At 42.9% G+C, this 17,561-nt stretch overlaps 1 protein-coding gene across 5 annotated transcripts in view; it reads left to right on the plus strand.

Annotated features, from left to right (window-relative positions):
- fam131bb (family with sequence similarity 131 member Bb) overlaps positions 1-15,021 on the plus strand; it is a 90,998-nt gene extending 75,977 nt beyond the window's left edge. For 4 of the 5 annotated variants that reach the window (XM_087286851.1, XM_087286852.1, XM_087286853.1 and 1 more), the window contains 2 exons: positions 10,402-10,653; positions 12,407-15,021. In XM_087286851.1, the coding sequence (XP_087142977.1) occupies positions 10,402-10,653; positions 12,407-12,634 (480 nt within the window). In that variant the 3' untranslated portion in view covers positions 12,635-15,021. Of the gene's footprint in view, positions 1-3,589; positions 8,722-8,915; positions 9,505-10,401; positions 10,654-12,406 lie in introns of those variants that run through there. The other variant, XR_015511236.1, reaches the window with a different exon arrangement.
- The last annotated feature ends 2,540 nt before the right edge of the window (positions 15,022-17,561 follow it).

Here is a 17,561-nt window from a genome sequence, read left to right on the forward strand (position 1 = left end):
GACTTCAGCCACGGGTGACTCCAGAGGAGCAGACGGCGGGCGAGCTGAGACATGCGGCGAGAGCGCATACCCCCCATGCGGTTGATATACGCCGCCGTACTGTCCGTCCTGACCAGCACGTGTTGCTGCTCCAGCGCCGGAGAAAAACGGCGGAGAGCAAGGAACACTGCCAACAGCTCTAGGCGATAGATGTGCCAATGCAGCTGGGCACCTACCCAAAGGCCCGCAGCTGCATGCCCGCGACACACGGCTCCCCAGCCTGTGCTGGAAGCATCTGTCGAAACAACAACATGACTGGACGCCTGTCCCAAAGGCACACCGGCCTGCAGGAATGAGGGGTCGTTCCAGGGGCTGAGGGTGCGGCGACACAGCGCAGTAACAGAGACTCGGTGTGTGCCCGCATGCCATGCGCGTCTCGGAACTCGATCTTGAAGCCAGTGCTGAAGTGGTCTTATATGGAGCAATCCGAGCGGCGTGATAGCCGCAGCGGAAGCCATATGCCCCAGGAGCCACTGAAAATATTTCAGTGGGACCACTAGCTTACTGTTGAGCTCCCTCAGACAGTTCAGCAGCAGGCGAGCGCGCTCTCCGGAGAGGCGCGCTACCATGGAGTCCAGCTCCATCCCGAGAAAAGAGATCCTCTGCACCGGGGCGAGTTTGCTCTTTTCCCAGTTGACCTGCAACCCCAGTAGGCGGAGATGCCGGAGCACCTCGTCTCTGTGCGCAGTCAATTGCTCCCGAGAGTGGGCTAAAATCAGCCAGTCGTCGAGATAATTGAGTATGCGGATGCCCGCAAGCCGCAGAGGCGCTAGGGCACCCTCCGCGAGTTTGGTGAAGACCCGCGGAGACAGAGAGAGCCCGAAGGGGAGGACCTTGTACTGCCATGCTCGACCTTCGAACGCAAACCGCAGAAACTGACGGTGGCGTGGAAGAATGGAGACATGAAAATACGCGTCCTTCAGGTCTATGGCTGCAAACCAATCCTGAGGACGAACGCATCGGAGGATGCGCCTCTGCGTAAGCATTCTGAACGACAGCTTGTGAAGGCAGCGATTCAAAACGCGCAGATCTAGGATTGGCCGTGACCCACCGCTCTTTTTGGGTACGATGAAGTACGGGCTGTAAAACCCGCTCTCCATCTCTGCTGGAGGTACCGGCTCGATTGCACCCTTCGCCAGGAGGGCAGCAATCTCCTCTTGCAAGACAGGGGCGGACAGGGGATTGACCCTGGTGAAACACACGCCCGTGAACCTGGGAGGCCTTTTGGAGAACTGTAGTTCATAGCCGAGTCTGATCGTGCGTATGAGCCACCGCGAGGGGCTGGCCCGCGCTAACCAGGCAGGCAGAGCCCTCGCTAATGACGTCATCGCAGCAATCGTTGTCATACCCGCGGAGGGGCAGCGCGGAGCGGGTGTGCTGATCCGGGGAGCGCGAGGGTCCCACAGAAGAGCTGGAGGAGAGCGATTCGCTCTGGCTCCGCACCCTGACTCCGGAGGGGGGGCTTGGGGGCTGGGAGAAGGGAGACCGTCCCCCCAGCGCCCTTGAGCCGCTGGCGGAGCATGCAGACCTTGCAAGCTGAGAGGCGGCGTGTCCCAGGCTGGCAGGGCCTGCATTGCCCGTGAGCCACTGGCGGAGTGCACCGAACCTACGAGCTAGAGAGCTGAGCTCAAACTGGCAGATTTCTGGCTGTCACCTCTGGAGAAGTGGAAAAGTGCCCTTTCATTTCATGGCAGTAAAAAGTGCCGTTGGAAATGGCGCCCCGCCCTCCAGCGGGGAAAGAGCAAGTTCCCTCCTCTCCAGATGACCTGTCCCAGGGACGCTTCGCGGTCCGTTGCCAGACTTAGCTGCGTTCTAGGCAGGGGGAGTGGCCTGCTTCCGAGGTGCTCGACGCGCTCGCTTCGCCAGAGGCGAGTACGGTGCAGCTCTCGTAGGCGGGCGCCTTCGGCGAGGAGCAGGTATGGATGGCACGGCGGGCGGAGCGGGCTTACGGGCCGCCGATTAGACATCACCCATCGGACTGCTCTCTCACTGGCTCGAATTCCTGGGTGAATTCGCAGACTGTGTCGCCGACCAGCTTGGGATATGGGCGAGTCAAGAAAGCGGACTTTGTCAACTTCGCGCATATCAACCAAGTTTTGTTAGAGGTGGGGCTTCTGGACCACTAGTGTGGACATCGTCCTCCCCAAAGCACACGCAGCGGACTTAGTAGTCCGAAGAGCTTAGTCGGCTGCGGTGCGAAGCTCATAAGCCTGGGTTGGACCCACCCTCGTGCAGCTCGGCCAGCGCCTGCGCTTGGTAGCGCTGGACGGTGGCTATCGCATGCAAGGCGGATACAGCCTGGTCCGTAGCTTTGTAAGCTCTAGCTCCAAGGGAGCCGAAAACTCATAGGCTTTGGATGGGAGAAGAGGCAGACCCCGCCAAGAAGAGGCGCTGCGCGGATTAACCGCCATCGCACACTCAACCTGAGGAATCGCCACATACCCCCTGGCCGCTCCACCACCAAGAGTGGTAAGGGTGGAGGGACACGCAGCACGAGCAGAAAAAAGGTGCTCTTTAAGAACGCGTGAGCCTACTGTGCGTCGCCGGGAAGAAGGGAACGCCCCTCTAGTCGGTCCGGCCACGGAGCTGGGGGATAAACCATCTCCAACCCACGGCCGAAGCAGCCCGGGAAAGCACGGCTAACACGTCCGTTGCAGTATCCGTTTTGACAGCGCTCACCTGCCCGAAGGGGGCGAGCGGGTCCGGATCATCGTCGGACAATGAAAGCCCACCCTCCGATGCCGCGGAGGACATCTAATCTCCGGTGTCAGCGAGCGTGAGAGCTACCATCTGATTAGACGGATCACTCCCAGCTCCCGAAGCTTGGATGGAGCGCTTGGAGGAGCGAGAGGTCCGCGAGCCCTTAGGCGGCGGATTATCTCTCACTGGAACCCTCAGATCTGCCCGAGCGCCCGCTGCAGAACAGGAGGCGACTGGGGTGGCTCGCTCTCTCACGAGAGTTTGCCGCGATCTCAACTGCGCGACGGTCATGGCAACGTAGTGACGACATGAACCGCCCCCGAGCACCACATTAACATGCTGGACCCCCAAACATGTAATGCAGTGATCGTGCCCATCATCCGGAGCCAGGAAACCCCCGCAACCAGAAACGCACAGTCGGAGCGCCGTCCTAAAAAGGACGTGCTGCACGACTGTGTTGCTCCTTTAGGATGCTTTGCAACAATACGCACTGCTCTGGAGGACCGGACCCAAAGGGACGCCAGGCAAGGGAGAAACCCAGCTCGACCATCTGCCGCTGCGTGGACTCGCTCTGGACCGGGAGACACTCGTTCGCTCGAAGTGGCTGTAGACAGCAGGAGGAACCCTCATGAAGCTCGATCAGAAAAGTCTCTGAAGCGAAAAGGATAGCGTCTGCTGGCGCCAGGTGAGCTTATATACTCAGTTGATTGCTTATGCCGCTCACCTGCGCAGGCTTGCGCTGCCAATTGATTCTTAATTGGCCCGTTCAATACTCTTTCAGACGAGTAGCTTCTGAACCGAACCTCCCATACGTGGATTTAGAACATCAAATCCACTTATAGTGCTGGAGTTCCCCCCGAAGGGGAACTGAAGATTCTGTCATCATTTACTTATCTTTCATTAGTTACAACCCTGTTTGACTGTCTTTCTTCTGTTGAATACAGAAGAAGATACTTTGAAGTCAGCCAGAAACCTGTAACCACTGACTTCAATAGCATTTGCTATTCCTTCTATGGCTGTCAATGGTTATCAGTATATAGCCTTCTTCAAAATATATTTTTTTGTGTGTAGGGCATGACTATTTTTCCTCTGGCCAATTTCTTGTGCAGAACTGCAGTCTAGGTGCCAGAGACGTTTATTTTGAAAATCTTCATGGCACATAAAGTCAAAAATGTCGAGGTATTCTAACAGTATATTAGAAAAAAATATTATTGTAAAGAAAACATTAAGGGGCGATGCAGTTGCACAGTGGGTAGCACTGATTCGAGCCTCATCTGGGTCAGTTGGTGTTTTTGTGTGAAGTTCTTCCCTTGTTCGCATGGGTTTCCTCCAATGATGTGCCTGGACGAGCATCCACTGCGTAAAACATGTGCTGGATAAGATGGTGTTTCATTTCGTTGTGGCGACCCTAAATTAAAAATGGGACTAAGCTGAAAAGATAATGAATGAATGAGAAAACATTAAGTTAAAACAATAAAATATATTTTTTTCTATTACAATAAGGTCCAATCGGAGTACTTTAGCATTAGCTACCAAAGTGAATTAAATTTGTTACATTATATTTTGTTCATTTTCATTATTACATCAATTGAGCTATTCGATGTAGTATTGTGTAGGCTGGTATCCCATCCGCTGCATAAAAAAAAACATATGACAGCATAATTGGCAGTTCATTCCGCTCTGGCGACCCCTAAAAAAATCAGGGAATATGCTGAAGGAGAGTGAATGAGTGAGGTTGCACTGTATTGTAATAAGTCACAACTGAATGAGTGTTGATCCAGATAATGGATGTCATTAGCAACAGTGTGTGTCAATCAAACCCACTTTAAACACACCTTTTATACGAACACAGATTACAATTCTCTCATTAACAAGGTGTAACAAGGGGGGTATGGTTGGATTGGTGTGGTGTTGCTTTAGAACGGATGGGGCAGTCTCCATGCTGTTATGCTGTCCCAATATGCCGCCACTCATCCACATATCCCCCACTGGTTAAATGGTTATCATGACAGAAAAGTGAATCACAACAAAAAAGTATAAAAAGTCAAAGTACGTACATCACGAGTTGTCTTTACAGATATAACAATTGGCCACAAGGATGGCTTAAGAATTTCCCATGCTGTCACTAACTTACCCAAACCCCTTTCTGCTTCAACCCAGTGAGCCTACAGTCCCATGGGAGTCACATCAGTGCAGCATCAGTGCAGCTAGCGCACGCCATAGTCAATAGCTAAATATGTTGCATACTTAAGGAGGGTGGCTAAACCATGCGGTTTTGTTGCTTTTTCAGAGATTATACAAGATTAGCTAATCAAAAATTTTATTGTAATATAAAAGCATACACCACGTGACTGAGATGGGGTAAAGAAATCAATGGCTTTTGCCTATCAGCAAAATGTGAACGATGGTACTTGTTCTTGTACAGCTGCCCTTCTATATTGAGAACAGTTCATTATGCCTTAGTAACACTACTGGCAACTACAGATATAGACCCCTTTATATTACATATGATTGGCTTTGTCAGCAAAACTACACGCACCAGATCACACCAGATCATGAAAATGTAATGGCTGACCTGTTGTCTTACTCTGTCCCAGTTCAGGAAACAACAGATGAAGTTAACTACCCTGAAGCAGACATAATCCAACTCCTACAATGTCTACTGCATAGACTAGCATTGGTCCAGGAGCTCAAAACTGCCTTAGAGCAAGACCCTGTTCTTTCCCAGCTCCTCATTTACATCGCTTATGGTTGGTCTGTACAGGTTTCAGGGGAGTTAGCAGCTTTTGCCTGTGTAAAGGATAAGCTTTCTTGTTGGAATGATACATGCAAGCATGATCCCTGGCATGGCATGGTGCACAAGCCGCATCTGGGCATGGTCAGGATAGGGTTTAGTTGCCAGGCATCAACAGTGAAATCTTTAACTTCTAGTTAAAGATTGTGCAGCCTACCTTGTGCCTTGTGAGTGGAAAAAACACACCCCACCCCTTCAACCACCAGCCTAGTCTACTTGTCCTGGGAGCACCTGCAGCTGAATATTAGTGGAGAGATTAACGAGGTTCCTTACAATTAGAGGTACTTAGTGGTAGCAAATGATCTACACTCTAAATGGCCTGAACTCACCACCACCAGCTCAGTCATGTTGCAAATTGTTTTTCCACTCTTTTCCACTTTTCATCTGATTAAAATTATTGTTAACATTCATCCGGATTAAAACACCTACCACTAATCAGCAACATCAGATGAAACAATAATTTGACGATTTCAAACATGCCAAAGAGCCAGACATTGCAATTCATGCCTGGGTGAGAGTTCACAGGCAACATGAGGAACAATAATCTGGCTTTGTTCTGGTCTAAACCCATGGTGGTTACTCATTAGATGGGCAGAGCATCATACCTTTTGTAGGATGGTCCCCTAAGAAAGTAGCTGCACCTAAGAAAATAAGATACATTAGGGAAGAGCAAGGCGGAAAAAAGCCCCTCTCGGACTGCTGTTGAAGTAGGGCAGTGTGAGATCAGAGGGAAAAAAGCCCTAGCACAAGCACATAAACACATAGACATAACATCGCAACAGGGCATGGGAACAGGGGATGTTGATATAGTCTGATAAAGCCAGGGGGCACTGGTCACAGACCCACCTACCCACACCGGTGGGTGAAAGCACACGAAGAAGTGGGATGTGGGGGTTTTTGATTGTCCATGTGTAGCTGTGTTTGTGTGTAGGGATTTAGAGTGTCTCCTTATCTTGGTCTCTGGGGGAAGTTGTTTGTCCCTAGCCGAGGCCGTCTAGCAGGAGAGTCACAGAGAAACCGAAAAGAAGAAAAGGTTTTTAATTTGGGTCTATATCTGCTTATTTCGCAGATATCTAATGTGCGTCACTAGTCTTCAGGTCTGACTAAATCACATAGCAACGTAATTAGTTTTTTCTTGATGTTTTTTTTAATTTCCTATCTAATGCCACTGTCTGGGTACCAACAACCTTGCTCACCACCTTTTCAATTCAGCTTGGTGGGGTTGTAAGCCAAACTGACCGCTTTTATCAATCTTCAATATCCCAGGGCCCTGCCTAAGCCCACCAGCAGAAACCATGGGGCTAATTTATGCCAGTCATCAAAATAATTGAGTGTATGCTCATAAGCTAAAGAGAGCTAGGGTACCCTCCATGAGCTTGGTAATAACCCATGGAGACATGGAGAGCCTGAAGGGGAGGACTTTGTACTGCCATGTTCAACGTTAAATGGAAACCAAAGGAATGGACAGTGGCGTGAAAGAATGGAGACATAAAAGTCTGCATCCTTTAGGTCTACAGCTACAAACCATTTCAAAAGACGAAAGGATTGGAGCATGGGCTTCTGCTTGAGCATCCTGAACTGCATTTGGTGTATACAGTGGTTCAGTTCGCACAAATCTAGGACTGGTCTTAATCCAGCCATTACTACCTCAAAACTGCCTAACAGACACCCACAAGCTGCCACTTACTCATTGGTAGCCTAAAGCATCAGCATGCCCCGGCCACCTTCTCTTCTCTCCTTCCTCTTAACGCTGAGCATTACCCATGCTCCTCCCTCCCTGTCCCTCCTGCACGGACTCAACTCTGCTTCTCCTCTCTGAAAAGCACTACTTTGCCCTGCTCCTAGCTCCAAAGCGAACAAACTCTGCATTCTCTCTCCTTTTACTTTTTCCTTCCAGCTTTTTCTTTTTCCTTCCTTGCATGCACTACTCTGCTTCTCTTACTCCCACAGGAGTGACACCCCAAGTGCCGACTCCTGCAGGAGCCATGCCCACTCCAGCCAGGCCAGTTGTTTAATAGAGCTTGCGTGGGTTTTTCACGGGTCCTCCTGTTTCCTCCCACAGTCCAAAACATAAGACATAAGTACATTGACTAAAACAAATCAGCACCATATTCAAATTCCACCAGCAACACACCTTCTAGCAAACCTTTAGCAGCAGAAGGGGGGGGGGGGTCCTCAAGATCTACCTGAGCTCAAATTCCCCTGGGCTTGAGGATCTCATGAGCTCAGGGCTCTCTCCCGGGACAGCATACCAAACTAGCTTATTACCAATCATTAGCTAAGTGTGAACTCTTAAAACAATGATTAAAGTGAGAGATAACATGTTATTTTTTCTGAATATCCAAAAGTGCAAATATATTAAAAAAATGAAACCTAGGTCAGTTTGTCTGATTAACATTAAGAATATCACTAAAGATTGATGCAACACCACCATCAAGACCTGTCTGACAAGCCTCATGATTATGTAAAAATCCTTAAGGAGTTGCTTCATTTAAACTAATACAGTCATTTTGTTTAAGCCAGGCCTCAGTAAGACAGGGTGCATTAAGATTATTGTCTGTTATTATTTCATTTACAATAAGTGCTTTAAGTACTAGTTACCTTATGTTTAGAAGCCCAAGCTTTAAGAAGTCTATGGGGTTTGTTAGATATGCACTTCTTTGATTTAAGTCGGTTAAGCAAGAGTCTATGTGGCTAAAATGAGAATTTTCATTTACTAGTCAAACAGAACGAAGGAGCAATGTTTTAACAGGAGTTCAGCTCTAGCTTTGCTGGGGTGCAGACCATCAGCTCGGAAAAGCCTAGGACAGTCCCAGGGAACATTCTAGTTATTGGCAAAAAGCAGCTTCGGTTCTTCAAACCATGTTAATAGCCGTCCATTCAGAGCAAAAAAATCTACTAAACCTTTTTATTTCCTCTGCGGTAAGAAGGAGGTTAAACCGTCTCGATCAGGGTCCTAAAGTCCCTCTTCAGGATCTCCGTCTGCCGCAGCCCAGTGTCATTCGTCCCCATGTGGATGAAGACAGGTCCGGTGTTCTTGCCAGCGCTCAGGAGAGTGGGTACCTTAGCAGAGACATCCTTAACACAAGCACAAGGAAAGCAGTAGGTGCAGTACAGGTTTACCTTTAGCAGAAGCAGCACGAACATGGTGAATGATGAAATTGCAGATGATTGCAACATTGCACCCCGTCTCGTGGAGGGGGTGAAGTGGTTCTCCATGGGGATCTCAAACATCAGCGCCAGTGGAGAGCCCCTGCCTCAGGTAATGGCTCGTGTCTGTCATTGTTGCATCCAGGGGCTGCGGTAGCCCAGCGTCGGTGTGAACGACACCTTGGGTGTGCCATGCCACTGCTGCGCTGGGCCTGAACAGAGAATCAAACAGGGTTGCGGTGGAAAGTGTTGAGTGTTGAGATTGCAGCAAACACTTACCTCAGATGAGTAAGCAGCTGCTCAGGAGACATCAAACAAGGCCTGTTGTTCCCAGAGTTGTGCTTGTTTCATCTCGAGGTCACAGATCTGCTCCAGCTCCAATGCCTCCATCAATCTTCTCCTGCACTCAAAGATAGACAATTAAGTGACATTGTACAGGGTGAAGAGCCAAAATAGCTGGTTAGTGATGCCAGCAGGCTAGAGGGTAAGTGAATGCTTGAGGAACGAAACATTTTGAGTAGATTTATTTGTTTAACCATGTTAAGGGTTTGTTTACCCTCTGTAAAAAACAAAAATAGTAATGAATGGGCATGTATTTTATGATAAAAATGGTAATTACCAATTTATATGACAGAGCTCCAAACACATGCAATGAGGCAACTGTAACAACAAAAATGGTGTCACTCAAGCATCAGTTTTCACAGTTGAAGTTTAGTTTATTTCAGTTCAGTTTAATGTGTGATGCAACGATGCCCAGTCTCAAACCAAACAAGCCAGTGGCGACAGTGGCAAGTAATAAACTTTACTAATTGACAACAGTGAAAAAAAAAAAAAAAAACTCAAGAAAACGTCTTCAATGAAAAAACTTATCTGGGGTCTTTCAGGAATCAGTCTCACGCTCTCTACTTCTCCATGACCACCCCAGCATCTGCTCAGGGTACAGACTGGGTCCAGGATTATCGAGACCTCAGAATAAGGGGAAACAGACTAACATAAGCGTAGATGGAATTCAAATTATAATGTATATTTGAGAAGTGTTTCCAGCTCCAGTTTCCCTAATTATTTGTGGCCTAACTATAAATCGGGGTTTCAAAAGTTATGCGTTTGTGTTTTATGTGTATGCTATTGCAAAAATATATGTCTTTAGTCTAGTTTTAAACTGACAAAGTGTGTCTGCCTCCCGAACTGTGCTAGAAAGGCTCTTCCAGAGTTTAGGTGCCAGATATGAGAAGGATCTACTGCCTACTGTCGATTTTGATAATCTGGGAATAATCAACTGTCCAGAGTTCCTAAAAACACTTCAGCGGCTGCATTTTGAATCAACTGAAGTTTATTTAGGCCTAAAGGGCAACCACCTAGTAACACATTACAGTAGTCTAATTGAGAAATCATGAAAGCATAATTAAGCTTTCATTCTTAGCATGTTGAAGTTTGGCAACACCTTTTGACCGAAGATGAAAACTGAACTGAAAATCCATCAAGGGTTAGACAGTATTCTAGTTTTCTGCATGTGTGGTTTTAGGCCTAAATAAGCAAGACCTTAGTTTTATCTGAATTTGTCACTGTTACGGAATGCAGTCATATAGGTTTTGCATCATGGCTTAAACATCATAATTAATTTGTTTTTAATTGAAAAACGTTGTGATAAAAACAGGTAGCTGAAAAAAATAGGTTGCTGCTGCAAAGGAAACTTGAGCAGTTTTTGTCTCTGTGTGCAGATCTTGGAGCAAAGACTACAGAGTGCCACTCATTCTTTACAAGCTACTCCGAACAGCACTATCCACAGCCTCCCTCCCCTCACTCATCCTCCACTGGTGGATCTGTGGGGCACACCACAGACTGAGGTCTACCAGCCAGACACGGTGGGCTACATGGGGATGCCTGTAGATGGAAATCTAACAGTCCCCACAGAGGATGTGATAACAGAACATTCATCTTTACTGGACGACGAACAGGATGGGGAGATTAAAGTGAGTGAAAAAAATGTAATGGCTTCAAACTGACAACTAAGCCACTCTTAAATTTATTTGAATGAAATTGCAGTAAAACCAAATTAAGGGGTGTCTACAAACAAATGAAACATACATACTTTAAAATGTATTTTAACCATCTGTTACCTGTTAATCAGTAACTATGAATATTTTAAACAGCGTCTTAAAAGTAAAATGTTCAGGTTAAATATACACTGTAAATATTAGATTCAAAATCTGGACTTTAATTCATGCAGTTTATAGATATATGCAAATACTTCCCAACCAAACCAACAACGGCAAAATACAGGTCAAGAGATGTTTCTTTACAATGTGATATCACCATCTACATCTATTGACTTGCCATTCAATACAACATTTTAGATGTAAAAAACACATTGTACATTGTACAAAGAAACACAAATAGTACATTTTTATGGTCTAAACTTTGCCCCACCCCAGTTTTCAACACCACCACACGCTTATGATGCTAAGCAAAAATAGTCAAAATGTCAGCACTAAAGTTGGAGTTGGAAAATCTGAATTTCAGCGGACATTTGCGCCACGTTAACCAATCAGAATCTTGCTCCTGTGGGGGCGTGATTATGACGAAGCACCTGTTGTTGGTGTCCCAGGGGGAAATCCTCCTGCACACACCGACAACAGCTCATCAAACTGGGCTCAACTCTGTCAAAAGCATTGCTGAAAGCCTCCATCATCCAGGTTAAGTTTCTGAAGAAGTTGATAAACTCACAGATCTGCTGCATCTCTGAAAGAATCTAGTGGACACAGCTCCAAACGCATCGACGTTGTTCATCAGCTTTCATAAAGCACATAAACACTGTTATTTTCTCAATAAAATCCATGTTAGCCACTTAGCAACGAAGCTAGAGCCACCGGGCAGACTGAAGCCCTGCCCATCATGCAAATCCACGTCTGTTGCTCAGTGAATTTGATATGCAAATGAAGCAGATTTGACGTGCGAATGAAGCGAGTTAACTCAACTTTACGCACAAATATTGCGATTTATCCATACATTCTGAATCTGGTGTGAACATAGCATTGAAGCTGATGTTACTGATGCTGTGGTGTTGAGGTGTGTTTGTGTATATGTACTAGTAGGCTACAGTGTATGGTTGATACTGTACTATATGATGTCAGTAATTTTAGACAACGTAAAACCCAACAGTCAATTTTATCAAATAAAATGAGTGTAGTTAACTCAAAATTTACTGGAAGTTAATTCTACTCATTTGCAAAGAGTTTTCAACTGAGTGTTGAAGGTAATGAGTTAACTACAGTAAATACCTCATTACTTTAACTTAAATGGAGTAAGTTCACAGTGCTCATATTAGATTTTTTATTTTAAATTATTTGTAGCATTTGCTTTGCTGAAACGGTTTGAGTTACCTTAACTTATTGGGTTTTACAATACTCAGTTGGTTTGAGTTCTCTTATTTATAGAGTTTTACTGTGCTCATATAGCTTTGTTTACTCAAATGGATTAACTTTACAGTACTCATTAGGATTAGTTTTTAAACTTAAACGGTTTGTTGCATTCGGTTTCCTCAAATGGTTTGAGTTACCTTAACTTTTTGGGTTTTACAATGTAGTAAAGTGTTTATCAGCGTATCTATACCTTCTAGAGGTTTTGTACATCACTGGTGTTACTGGTAGCACATAAGTTACATATTACACACTAGACACCTTTATGCATATACAGATACAGACTAATGTCCATCCTCTTTTTCAGGTGGAAGAGGTTACGCTATGTATGGAACCAGAAGCAGTGACACTAATTCCATCTCCAGTGGCTCAGAAAGAGGAAGTGACCTCAGCAGGAGGAAGCAGTCCAGGTCAATCCTCTGGTGAATTTATCACTGAGAGAAAGACGTCTGATGTCTCACCATCAGTAATAGAAGAGCTTGAAGAAAAGGAAGAATCAGAATCTTCACCCACAGACACAAAGGCAACCAACTGAGTGACCGGCAAGAGACTTGAGCTGCTTTTAAAAGACATTTCAATCAGCATAACAAAACAATAAAAAACTTCTTTTTTTCAGGAATCAAACACCATTGTTATGGAATTCAAGTGACCCAAAATGGAAAATCAGAGCTGAAAGTTAATGCACTTGTGTGAACATGATTTTTTAGGCCTTATTATGTGGATGTCTGAAAAATGAAGACAGAATGGAGGTTTTTGACTGGGAAAGAAGAGAAATGAGGAAAGTCTCACTCAAGTTTGAATGGAGCGATAAGAGATGTCGGTATGTAATTCAGGAAGATGAATATACAGTAAAAAACATTTGGTTAAATATGTGCATGCTTTTACATAGAGTGGTGGCACTCGTTATTTAAAATAAAGGTGTTAACTTATAGTTAATAAACCATATTGATGATAATAATACAAATATTTAGTTTTAAACAACAAAAAGGTAAATATGTAATTGTAAAAAAGAAAGTCACACTTTTTTAGCCCATGCCCTTTTAGAATATAGATTCCACACAGACCATACCAGATAAAACATGCCATAATAGTTATTTTACAACAAAAATCACTTGTTTATTTTCTATTTTCATTTGCGTTTTTTATGCTATTAAAAGAAACAGGCGCAAAGCTTCTATGCTGATAAACATAATATCATTAATTTGGAACAAACCGGTACAGAATCTATAGGGTTTTTTTTTTTTCTTCTCCTTCTTCTTTTTTTATTTTATTAAAAAAAAAGATATCCAACGTCAGATCCTCGTAGGCTTAGACTAGCAAATGCACTGCTCAAAAAAATTAAATGGACACTTTGAAAACACATCCTATCTCAATGGGGGGAAATATTAGGCTGAATATTTATACTGATTTAGATCAAAAGAAAAGATGCCTCGTTGTTTGAAAAATAAATTATAAACATACAAAGGGCTAAATAAAAAAAAATACAATAAGATCAAACCGCAAAATGCTGGGGCAGGCTAGGGTAGTTTGTTGAAATTTGACTGTTTCTCAGTAGTTTGTATGAATTGTATAAATGACTGACAACATCAGGGTATCCTAATGAGGCAATGGTGGTATGGTGAACCAGGACACCCCTGGGCTCCTGTGCCATCTAAGGTGCAACCTAGTGGCATTTGATGGACCAAAACAAAAATATTTCAGAGGTGTTCTATTGGATTTAGGACAAATGAGTGTTGGGGCAATTAAATGGTATCAGATCCTTCATCCTCCACCAACTGCCTGAATGCTGTTGCCATGTTTAGCCAGTCAATGTTGTGCACGTGTGCGTCATGGTGGCACAGTGGGTAACACGATCACCTCACAGCAAGAAGGCTGCTGGTTCAAGCCCCGACTGGGTCAGTTGGCATTTCTGTGTGGAGTTTGCATGTTCTCCCGTGTTCGCGTGGCTTTCCTGCGGGTGCTCCGGTTTCCCCCACAATCCAAGACATGCAGTATAGTTGAATTGGGTAACCTAAATTGGCCGTAGTGTGTGTGTGAATGCAGGAGTGCATGGGTGTTTCCCAGTGTTGGGTTGCAGCTAGAAGGGCATCTGCTGTGTAAAAATGTATGCTGGATAAGTTGGCGGTTCATTCCTCTGTGGCGACCCCTGATGAATAAAGGGACTAAGCCGAAAAGGAATAAATGAAAGAATGAATGTTGTGCACATGGACCCACTGCAGGAGCACAGGATCTGACAAGGGGTTCAAGGATTTCATCCCCAAACCTAATGGCAGTCAGGGGCCATAGCCTGTAGAAGTGTTCCACCATAGATATTTTTTATCCCAGGATGAGTTGGACTCCCTATGCAGCTTTGGTAGCGTCCATGTACTGATAACAGGTATTTTGCCCAACGCAAAACTAGTTAAAAACAGCAGTGCAAGTCGGTGTAAAACCACTCCTGTAAAAGCCATCCCAAGTTGTCTTGTTGTTTTTCAAACTTCACTCTGCCTCCACCCTATTTCCATTTACTTCTGCTATTTAACTGACCAGTAGTGCATTTCTAAAAACCATCGTTAAGCAACTAAGGTCACAAGTTCCATCGTTATAAACATAGTTAGTTGATTTGGCATTTGCCAAATCTATCATTCCGACAGAAATTCGCAAACAGTCGCAAACATGTACGCTTGCAACTACACCTCTAGAGCTGCAGTTAGAAGCATAGTGATTAGTTTTTTAGTTTACAAAAAAAAACAAAAGTTTTTTTTTACAAAGTAAAATTTGCTATGATAGTATTTTTTGTACAGTTCAGTTTTACTGATCTTTGTATTGACGATTGTGTTCACTTCGCAGTGCACTTTAAAAACATGTATGCCATTTTGGACACAGCCAAGGCTCTATGCCCACACTAAATCGGCGAGCTCAAAAAAAAAAAAAAAGAATAAATATACAATTTCCTACATAATAATAATAAAAATAATATTAATAATAATGATTACTGTTGTTATTATTAAATAGGATTTTTTTCTTAGTAAAAAGCCTACTGTAAATTACATCCATTAACAGTTTATATATGAGATTAGCTAAGTGGTTTGATGTTTTAAAATAGAATATGGAATGAAAACGAGTGCATGTTTTTAAAAATACTACTTTTTTGTTTTTGTTTTTTAATGCGTGTGCATATAAAACAATATACAGTAACTTGCACAAAACTATGGGGTTTTTCTATTAAGTTGATCCTCTACCACATTTAGAGTGTCATTATAGACGTTTTACATTATAACTAACATTGTTTAAACAATTTATCTGCAACAGAGCAACTATGGTTTTGGGAAAAACTTCTCACTATATTTTTTCTTTTCCCAATCGTTGCATCGTACTATAATAGTTCAGCCATGAGTTATGTCGTTGTTTGGGAAACGCACCCCTGATCAATATCCCAAAAGTCTGACTTCAAGCTATCCTTTGATTAGAAAGTCTTCCTTTATTTTTTGAGCAGTGTACTTGTACCATACAAAGTTTTGGAGCATAATGAAGTTTTCAATGTTTTTGAAATAAATTAGTTGCACAGACTTTTTTGTTCTACACTGTAAAAAAAATCTAATAAAATAATAAAAAAACATAAAATAACATCTGTTAAATTACAGAAATTTACGGTAAAATAACCGTGTTGAATTACAGAAATTTACCAAAAATTTAAACTTGAGAAAACTTCTATAATTTAATGTTCATTATTTTACGGTAGATTTCTATAATTTAACGCCTGTTATTTTATGTTCTGGCACCCTAGCTGCCGGAAATAAACTGTAAAATTCCGGATTTGTTTTAAAGTGTATTAATTAAAGCTAAATATTCAGCAGATGTTTTAAAGGCTTCAGTGTCAAATTATCCTTCAAAAATCTTAAAAAGTTGCAAGTCAAGTTGTTAAGCAACAATGACACATTTCTAAAGTGTTTAAAAGAACACAATTTATTTGCAATAAACATTTTTTATCAATATAATTCAACCTTGCTGAATAAAAGTATTAATTTTAATCAATTTTAAATTTTCAACTCATTTAAACAAACAAACAAACACTAAAATTTTTCATGTTTTTAGTATTTTTCTATTTTATTTGTCATTTATGTTTATGTATTTTTACAAGCAGTCACAAGCTGGTCACAAGTGACATGTACTGATTGTATTGAATTTATTTATTCTTTGCTCTCAGTAATGAAAATCAATTTCAATAATGCACATACAAAAAAACATTTAATAATGGATTGTAATATAGTGTGCTTCCTTTTCTGTGTGTCATTTGGCATGCATGATGTTTGTCAGTGTACTGTGGAGTCCCACTGTATAGATATTTGCACTGGACCTTTCTGAGCTGAGACTGACTCTGTGAGCACTCTGTGTTTAGTGATTTGACCGGCTGCTTAAAGGACAGAAAAATAAGTAATAATATTAAAATGTTGCACTTGCATTGGTTGGTGAAAGGAGTACAGATGCCTTTTAGATTTAATATTTTATGGGACAAAAAGTCACAATTCGCACTGTACTTGCAGAGCTTCAGTTACAAATTTGACTATTTCATTTAATCACTTTGACAATTTTGTTCACTTTGGTTAAATTAAACCTCAACTTTAAAATATCTAGATTTGCAGTTTTGGAATATCTAGATTAAATGAACTCAGATCAAATTATTAGCTTTTGTCCTCTTTAAAAAAAAACACACAACTGAGATGAGAAAAACTGATAGGAAATGACTTATAACCTTAAATTAAAAACAGAAGAACAATTTTTTTGCCAAAACAACCCTCATGGCAGCTCGTACTCTGTTTTATTTACATTTGCAGGACCAGTTTTTGATGATTTTTATAATAAAGCATGTCGGAAATTTTGTTAAAAAATGTATTTCATCCTACTTTTTTTTTTCACTAAATATCAAGGCGAGAATACAACAAGACCTGGATGCATATACTGTAAATAAACGTTATCAAGGAAATATGTCTCTGCAGAGTGAGAAGGGAAATGGACTTTGAGTAAAGTGACCTCATGAACAACTCAGGCCATTTGGAATTTTGAACTGCACAGGCGTCTTCCTGCTCGTCATGGGTACTGATTATTACAGTTACCATGACATTACAAACTGTGCATTGACTGTGTGTTTGTATGTAAACAGACATGAAGCATATGCACCCCAAAGTAGGATTAGTTTGGTTCAGAAAGAGAAGCTACAACATTCTGCATTGTGATGTCATGCATGAATCTCCAAGGATTAAAAAAAAACAGGGATAAAGGAAAACACTGTCTACCGTTAATTACAACAGTATACAGCTTTGGGTGTTGTACACAGATTGTGTGTGATACCAGCTTGGTGGTGAGAGGCAATAGCATTAATAGCTATATGAAGTATGTTGACTTGAATGAATTTATTTATTGATCGATTGTTTATGCAATGTTGGGACAATGTTTATTTTTCTACAGAATTGTGTGTACTCCCT

This window comes from Danio rerio, chromosome 16, assembly GCF_052040795.2.
Source record: "Danio rerio strain M-AB ecotype USA chromosome 16, GRCz13ab, whole genome shotgun sequence".
NCBI lineage: Eukaryota > Metazoa > Chordata > Actinopteri > Cypriniformes > Danionidae > Danio > Danio rerio.